General features: G+C 35.7%; 1 protein-coding gene and 1 long non-coding RNA gene across 2 annotated transcripts; one reads left to right on the plus strand and one right to left on the minus strand.

Annotated features, from left to right (window-relative positions):
* Window positions 1–257: 257 nt before the first annotated feature.
* LOC121860579 lies at window positions 258–7549 on the plus strand. The gene is made up of 4 exons (XR_006087893.1): window positions 258–313; window positions 4921–5114; window positions 5863–5959; window positions 7447–7549. It is a non-coding gene; the product is annotated as an uncharacterized LOC121860579 (long non-coding RNA).
* LOC121860578 (geminin-like) lies at window positions 5133–9257 on the minus strand. Its single transcript, XM_042357745.1, has 5 exons — window positions 9111–9257; window positions 7425–7549; window positions 6671–6882; window positions 6120–6313; window positions 5133–5928 (listed from the first exon to the last, which is right to left on the minus strand). The coding sequence occupies exons 1-5, from the start codon at window positions 9153–9155 to the stop codon at window positions 5875–5877; spliced, it is 630 nt and encodes a 209-aa protein (XP_042213679.1). The 5' UTR covers window positions 9156–9257; the 3' UTR covers window positions 5133–5874.
* Window positions 9258–9434: the final 177 nt, after the last annotated feature.

A 9434-nucleotide genomic window follows, 5' to 3' on the forward strand; every position in this document is an offset into this window, starting at 1 on the left:
CGGTTGTCACAAGAGGAGGGAGCTTGCCAGGGGTAATAACTCAAGGGGTAGAGGTGAGAGGAGAAGATTATTGACAAACACACAATGGCCGACCTCCCTCACCGTTCACACATACATTAAAAAATACATTAATATCTACTATTAATAACTTATGTATATGACTTTTTATGTATAATATATTGAATTAATGTATTTAAATCGTTTATTAAATTAAATTAACCTAAATTACCTGAGAATCTTCAATTTTTAAGGAACAATGAATTATATAAGTGTAAACAAATCATCAGCTGAGACTATTTACCTTAATAAATATGTAAGTGTTTATATGTGTTACTGATCACATGTTTACTCTATGTGATACAGTGTAAATATATCTAATGAAAGATATATATCGAGTGTAATTACTGATAACTAATACCTCAGATGATTTAATGTATTATTTTTGGGTGCTACTATAGCATGCGGTCTAGTGTAACCTAACCTAACTAACCCGAGCTTATCTAACCTAACCTAACCCGAGCTAACCTAACCTAACCTAACCCGAGCTTATCTAACCTAACCTAACCTAACCTAACCCGAGCTTATCTAACCTAACCTAAATATCATGTAGACCACACGCTGTAGTAGCACCTATTTTTGTTTCAAGTCGGTAGTTTTGCCCACGCATTCATTTCCGTCTCATCTGTCAGTATTCTTAATTTTCAAGAATTTGCAACATAACCCCCCAAAAAAGAATAATACAAGTATATAGCCATTTTTTGTCACTTCTTATAAACATGAGAAAAAAACCCACACCGATATGTTCACAACCTCATACCTCAAAATTGTATTAGCCAACTGTTTATGTACACTGCTAGAAGAGGAATTTTATGAGCTTTCCAGCACAGTAATCAGATTTCTGATATGACCAACAGTTCTTGAGAAAATAGCCAAAATAATGATTCTCAAACTTTTTTTTTTGTGCCTATGTTTAATATCAATATAAATTATATTGCGTCTTGTAACCAACACTATAACAGAGAATGGTACTGATAAAATTCATGCAAGTCTAGAAAATCATCCTCTTTCAGAGACTTTTTTCGAGACATTACTATAACGTGATTGTATAGCCTGATACGGTAATGACTTTTGAAAACTAAACACTTTCCCTGTAAATATAGAGGAATTATTTCAGGGAGTAGCGTAAGCAGTGTAATCCAAGAGTTATGGAAATTTAAATGGACGCGGCTCACTCACGATATGACTGCTGAGATAATACTGCGCATTTATCGTTCCGGTCTTCCCTTCCTATGGGCCATGAGATTTGCCAATTAGTTTATTTGATAGAACTTACTTGCTACTACGACGTATCAAAATTTGACACAATTCTGTTAAAATTCAATTTTTGGCGAATTTTTTAAAGTTTGGTGATTCGATTCGCATCACCGTGAAGTTGGTCTTATCACGAATATGACACAAATTGCATCATCATGTACGAGAGGGTTAATAATGCTTGTTAATTTTATCAACGTGTTAATCAGCCTTGCTAATTTGTATCAACTTATTAATAATCCTTGTAAATTTTATCAACTTATTAATAATTAATCATTGTTAATTTGATTAACCCCCTAATTATTCTGGTTAATTTTATTAACCTACTAATCATCCATGTTAATTTTATCAACCTATTACTAATACTTGATAATTGTTATTAACCTATTAATAATCAATGTTAGTTTTATCAACTTGTCAATCATCATCTGTCTGTTACCTCAGTGTACAGTACTGTACCTTCACCCTTGGATATACAGTCTCTCCTCGACTTACGACGGGGTTCCGTCCTGACGACCAGGTCGTAAGTCGAAAAGACAAAAATAATACGTAGAAATTCTAAAATGGGTGTCTCTTTTTCTTCTCAGCACCACAAGAACTCTTACTATTACGCTTGCCAGCCATTTTAAAGGGAATTACAAACGAAAATTTTGTCAGTACACAGCGCGATCATTAACGTCGGGACTCGAAAATACGTAATGTGAAAAATATTTGATACGATCATGGCCGTCGTAAGTCGAGGAGAGACTGTATAAGAATGTGAGGGCAAGATAGGGATATACTTCAAGTACTGTACATATATACTGTAGCGTGGAAAGTGGCCATAAAACACTGATATTGATGATGACATATACAGTACAGTAAAAGAAACCAGAAGGCATCTAATTAAATTACCTGTACAGTAGTGCCCCCAAGGGCTGTTCCCCAAACTTAAAGCACACCCTGAGGCCTCTTTCAGCCATCTCATGTAGGAAAAATTATGTTTCATCTGTTATTTGTAAAACTTATTCTTGACAACTTATCTGAAGCCAATATTTCAGTGTTACCAACTTCCTTCATCTTGTTTACTTGAACCAAAGACAGCATTACTGTATGTGCAAGTTCAAGTGGTAATTTTATATTTCTGTACAGGATATTGGAATCATCTAAAGATTAGACACCCCAGCTTATTTTCATCAGACCCTAATGGTACAGTACCTGAGAAAGTTAGGTTAGATTAGAGTATGTTAATTTAATCATCAGGTGAAATAAGCCGAGTGTCTAATGTTCATGTTATCCAGATATTATATTAAAATAATTTATACTGTATCTGTAACTGTTTAACACCCATAAGAAATGTAAAACAAAACAGCAATAAACTGTGTAAAGTTTTCTATATTATTTTAACCATAAAACAACACTTGAAAAACAAAAAACTTTTTTGATGTTTAAATTGAAATATTGTACTTATACTGTACAGGTTTCCCTCACTATTCTAATGGGTTTTCTTCCTTGAAAACTATTTGGTTACATATTTAATTTTCAGATACTGTAATGAATGACATAATAAATGGGTAAAATAGGGCTTGGTTCCCAAACACAAAACCCAATATTAATTATATTATATAATATATATATATATATATATATATATATATATATATATATATATATATATATATATATATATATATATATATATATATATATATATATATATATATATATATTCCCAAACATTTTCTTTATTTTTTTACATTTTGCAGCAATATTTACTATGTTTTGGTTTATTCCTGCAATTTACACCAGGCATGGGCAACCTTTCCTGAGTCATCATGGGCCACGTTACAATTTAGGTATTTTTCTGCAGGCCAACCCACCAAACTTTATATCCTACCTACCCCAAAAGTAATGTTAATATTGTATTAGCACGGACAACGAAACAGTTTATCGTCACGTCCACCTCACGATATTTTCATAATAATTTTTAAGTAAAATGTTAATGTTTCTTGGCATTTAACAGAAGATGAGTGAGTCTGTGAATACATTGATTTTTCCTACAGTTAAGCATTTTTCTTACTTATGAGACACTCCCACCAGAATAATGTCAATGTTAATCTTAGTGCATGAAGAACTACAATGAAACAACCTACAGTATATGCCCATGGAGAGACCTAATCAGACAAGAATAATAGATAAAACAGACAGCCAGGCATGAAGGATCAGGTACTATGGAGACAGACATTCTGTCAACAAGGAAGAGACCTTTACCTTTGACCTGTGTGACCACCACCCATGACCCCACTTAGACTTACACAACCTTAGTTAATTCCCAAGTGACCTGCTGCCACATAGCAGCTAATCCTCAAACGGACTGCATCGAACTTGGGTCGTAAACTCACACAAGTTAAAATATTTTATAGTTGACTATACTTATTTCACTGTTACATTTTTGTAGTTACTTACTCTTGGGTGATGAAACAGTAATGAATTGTGTGTGAAGATTATTATTTTAATAAATATTGCTTTACTCAACATAAACTGGATGCATCTACCTGAACTTCGGGCCACATTTAATACAGTATTTCTCAATTAATTCGCGGGCCACACAAAGACATGGTTCGGGCCGCGGGTTGCCCATACCTGATTTACACAATTACCACAACATTATTTAATGAGTTGTACCTAAAAAAAATTATTAACTAAATTAAGTACAGTATGTACAGATACACTCGCACCAAAAAGTATCGGTGCAGGGTGAGATCGACGAGTTCCGAAACGATAGGTATACACTGTGATATGTCGGGAAGATTGGTAAGTGTATCCTCATAACCCCCCCCCCCTCCACTAGGTGTTGCCATATGGCTGACAATCAGTGTGTTTGTTTCCTTTTTTCGGATTGTTGCTTTGTGTCGACTGAATGATGAGCGAGGGTTCGGTCTCGGTGAACGTAGATATAAAACAGAGGCATTATGAAGCAGTAGAGATCTACACAGGCCAGACGACATGGAATCCTCAGAGGGAACACGAGGAGCTATCATTGCCCTTCATAACGAAGGGTTCGGCGTCACAGATATTAGCCGGCGGGTTGGTGTCCACAGGAACACCGCTGCACGATGGATTCGGCGATACCTCGAAACTGGTGCTACAGACGACAGGTCTCGGAGCGGCCGTCCACGCTGCACCACGACCAGGTTGAGTGGTTTATTTGGTAGCATAAATTAATGTGGCAATATTCACAAGTATCACAAATAATTTTGTTAACAGAGAGCTCCTTATATTTCATACTGTCTATTTATCACTTCCCGACCTTATTTATAACGGTTTGTGTCACTTGACCAGGCCATAGTAGCTGCTCAGCTGGATTACAGGGCTGCCAACATACGGCTGGAACAACTCGCCTTTCCCAATACCTATCGTCACTGGTCTCAAATTGTTCACACTACAGTATGCACCGATACTTTTTGTTACGAGTGTACAATATATACAATTGGTACAGTACAGTATATTACTTTATGTTGAACTTTCCCCTGTTCCTGATGCTCGGTTCCAATTATCACAGGCTTGTGGAGTCTCTTGGCAATGGTTAACAGAGGAATCATCACTATGCTTGGATGTTATTGTTTTCAGATTCACAAAAGGATGGCAAAAATAGGCTGATAAAGAGAGTACTTCACCTGCACCAAACATTGTATACACCCGGGGCAAAACTGACCACTCCAGCTGACTCCTGGGCCGTTCCTGGCGTGCGATTTGGATAAATAAGTATCACTTTCGGACAGCAAAAGAGAGATATGAGAACAGAAAATTCAGATAGGCAATGTGTAATGAAAATCATCAAATTAAATATTGTAGATGTATTAATAAGATACACATGAAACTGATTAATGAATTAGAACTGTTGAGAATTTCTCAATAAAAATCAGTACCTGGTACAGAAGTATAAACATAGAATGGGAAACAGTAAAAATTTCAGTAAACAGTTTATTTCATCAGAAGTTCACCGTCTTTGTAAAGAATACTGTACAGTGCTGTATACAAAAATATTCATCAAAATAATAAAATAATTTTGGAGAGGATGTTTTCAATCCAAAGTACAAAGATAAAACATAAATGTCATCAGACACTCTATCAATAACTAGCTACCTACCTAACACATGGTGCTAAAATAAATGAAACATACATCACAATGATCTCCCCTTTGGCATGACACACACAAAGTCAGCACTGAATAAGACTAGACAGTAAACCTTCTCAGTACAGTACATGTAAAATAATGTATACAGTAAACCCTCTCAATAAGGTATTGGTTACAGTAAACCCTCTCAATAACAGACTTCTCAATCCTGGATACTGTATTCTCATTAACAGAATCCTCCCAGTATTGGACAGGGCTTACAAGAATTAGTCCGGTATTACTGTACCACCTATCACGGCTAACAGTGATTGAACACAGAACTTGCATGAGAAAGTGGGGAGTGAGGAGAAACTGATAATTTGTACTATAAAAGAATGTAACTAAACAATCCAGTAATTTCTAATTGTTTTATCTCCTGCACTTTCTTCATCCAGACGTACTGTACATCAGACTGCCACCTCATCTGTATTGGTGTCCGATTCTTGTTCATCTGTCAGAGACTAAAAACAACAACACATTATTAAACTAAAGGTACAGTACTGATCAGCACCAAGATAATTCCAAGGTCCTTGTGGCAGTTTTCTTTTCACAAAGAATCTGAAAATACAGTACAGTACCTGTTACAAGTACTGTATTTAGATTTTAGAATTACAGTATACAGTATTACATATTTAATGGTAAATCAACTTACCTCTACTAACAGTGCCAGGTGTTTAGCTTCACCAGCCACCTCCTCTAATAATCTATTTTCTTGTTTTAATTGTTGAACCTCATGCTTCAGAGTTTTATTTTCCTCATGAAGACTCTGGTTCTCGATCAAGCTTTCCTCCAGGGCCGCACGTCTCTTCTCTGCCAGAGCCTCCCAGTACTCGGGTGGTGCAGTATCTGAAACAGAATATCTTCATTCATATTGTTTATTTTGGTCTGTAATTCAATGTAATGCTGTAAAAATAATGTTTTATCATTTTACAGTAGAAAATGCATGACTCGCCTGAAAATTAGCTCCAGTTTATTTCACCTTAAGATTAAACACAGCTAACCTAACCTCACCACCCCAGGTAGCATCGGGGTGTTTAATTATCAGGTGAAATAATCTGGGGGCTAATCTTCAGGTGCTCCCAGCCCAGCATACTTTACTTGTATCAGTCTAGTTGGTAAAAAGGAGGAAATTTTTACCAAGTCATTATCATTAAATCATAATTCCCAAAGATATAAATACTTACTGACAGTCATCACACTTACCACTGGTTAGCATGTTAATGGTTTTGTCAACTCCTGTAGGTGATGCTTCCTTGGATTTGTCAGATGCTTGTGATACATTGGTGGTGGGGTCAAGCACTTGGTCTGTCTGAACACAAACTGACACAAAAGTCTTCTGTTTCTTGACAAGAGACTCTGGATCTTCATAAATTCCATCCTTACGCTTTAACTTTGCTGGACCACAGTTCTCATCACTTTATGAAGATAAAAAGTACATACATTATTATTATTATATAAATTAACTAAGGTTAAAAAAAATATTAATGTAAACAAGAATGAACATCACAACTCTTAGTAACTATACTGAGTGAATTAATACCATGTGTGAATCAATGTTGTGTTTAAAGCCTTTATTCTCACAGCAAATAGAAGGTAAATATATTAGTACCTGTATTGAGTAAATGTGGGTATTTTCACTGGTCGTCATAGTCCTTTCTTGTCATTTTATGCGCATCTTATACGACTCTTCTATTATTTCCCCAACTTTCATCAAGGTTAAGTTTCTACTCCCCTGATCCACTTCACACAAAAGATGGCAGTTTTACTCTATACGTCTACTAAAATAGGATCACCTGTTGATTAGCTCCCATAGCTTATTTCACCTGATGATTAAACACCCAAATACTACCTTGGGGATTAGGTTAGCATTAGGGTGAAATAAGCTGGAGGAGCTAATCTTCAGGTGAGCCCTCTCTATCAGTACTATAATCGTGTAACTCTGTCTGTAGTCACTTACCTCTTCCTTTTCTTGCCTCTAGATGATGGCTGGAGCTTCAGATTTCCCTGTGAGGTGAACATGAGGCGTGACTGTCTGTTGGCATTCAGGACCCCCAAACATTTACGATCTTCATGCCGCGACACCTACAAAAAATAAATAAAATATAATAAAATAAATAAATAAAGTATGTGTAAAGGTCGTTAATATTGTTCTTAATCACAATCCTTGTTCTGTATGTGTAGGTAGAGGGAGCACCTGACAATCCAGAAATAAACCTTCAGTAGCCTGGGTTAGGTCAGGATAATAAATGCACAGATAGTTTAGGTTAGGCTAATTATTGTAGAGAGGTTAAGTTAGATTAATTATTGTATACAGAGGTTAAGAGAGGTTGAGTTAGATTAATTATTGTATAGAGGTTAAGTTAGGTTGAATTAGATTAGGTTAATTGAGGTTGAGTTAGATAAGTTAGGGTAATTAATGTATAGATAGTTTACACAGTATTAACAATTTTCTTTCATTGAGATCTTCACAACTGTTTAATACATACATCAAGTGATATTCATATATTTTCAAGGCAAAGTGTTACATTTACTGTATGATTTCATTATTAGATATGAATGTAACATTTATTTAGACTGTGCTATCCTTTGTGTGAGGCTAACTACTAAATTTTTTTCGATTTCGAGTAATCTGCACCTAACCCTATTTTCTCCATAAGCTCTGTTATTTCTATTGTGCGAATTTCTATAACACGATGTTTTACAAGAACACAACTATCGCGTTATAGCATTTCTATTGTGCGAATTTCTATAACACGATGTTTTACAAGAACACAACTATCGCGTTATAGCAGAACTGACTGTATAAGCTAGGCAAGTTCAGGCGCTCCAATCTCTCAGGGTAGCTGAGGTGCCGAAGTGCAGGCACCAGTCTGGTGGCCCTCCTTTGAACATTTTCAATCAACTGACAGTCCCTAGCATATCTCGGGGACCATGCGGGGTGACAGTACTCCAGATGGGGAAGCACTTCACTCTTGAAGATCGTTACGAGGGACGGACCGTCTAGATATCTGAACGACCTTCTTATAAGACCCAATAATTTATTTGCCTGATTTACCTTCTTCTCGCAATGGCCCGAGAACTTCAGCTCATTGTCAACATACACACCTAGGTCCTTCTCAAATAGTGCAGTTTCTTCATCCCGTTGAGACATATGATAAGCCTCCTTACCGTTGGTACGCCCCAGGTTCATCCTCTTACACTTTGTGACATTTAATCTCAGCAGCCATGTCTTCAACCATTCTTGGAGCCCACAGCAGGGTCTACCATTAGACAACACATTATGCCTCCAATATCTTCCCAGGCGGTAGTTCCTCCCTGTATTGATAGCTGTCTACTACCTACCAATTTGTGTTTTAAGTGAATATTAAAAAAAATTCATGACTCCCTAACATGTTTGTATTCATGACATAAAAGAAAATATTTTAAGAACATTTCCTTAAAAATATTCCCCAGCGAATCTCGTGACCTGATCTATTAAAATGACCAATTGAATCAAAATAAAAGATAAATATGATAAAAGATAATATTGATCTCTTTAAAACATCCATTAATATAAAACCCGAGACCAAGAAAGACATTTAAAGAGACAATCACATCTCCTATTAAGACAAACCTCCCTTATTACATTATTAAACTCTCTTACCTTCATATCAGTGGTGAGTCTTGGCTTTAACTCAGTAATAGACATGTTTGTTATAGACTATAGATGAGATAGAGGAGATAATGTAAGAGGAGACTCGAGGTGTTTGAGTGGTGGCGGGGAGGCCGAGGATCACCCTGGTTCTCTATTAACTAATATCTAAACATTATTATAAAAACTCAATTTAAAAAAAAGAAGATATATATAAACGGTTTATTATTATTATTTAACAAAAGAATAACATTAATAATTCCTACACAACTAATATGTTTTAAACCCAAACTTACGATAATAATAAAAAATAATAATAATTAACATAATCATTAA

Source organism: Homarus americanus, unplaced genomic scaffold (assembly GCF_018991925.1).
Source record: "Homarus americanus isolate GMGI-L3 unplaced genomic scaffold, GMGI_Hamer_2.0 scaffold11150, whole genome shotgun sequence".
Taxonomy (NCBI): domain Eukaryota; kingdom Metazoa; phylum Arthropoda; class Malacostraca; order Decapoda; family Nephropidae; genus Homarus; species Homarus americanus.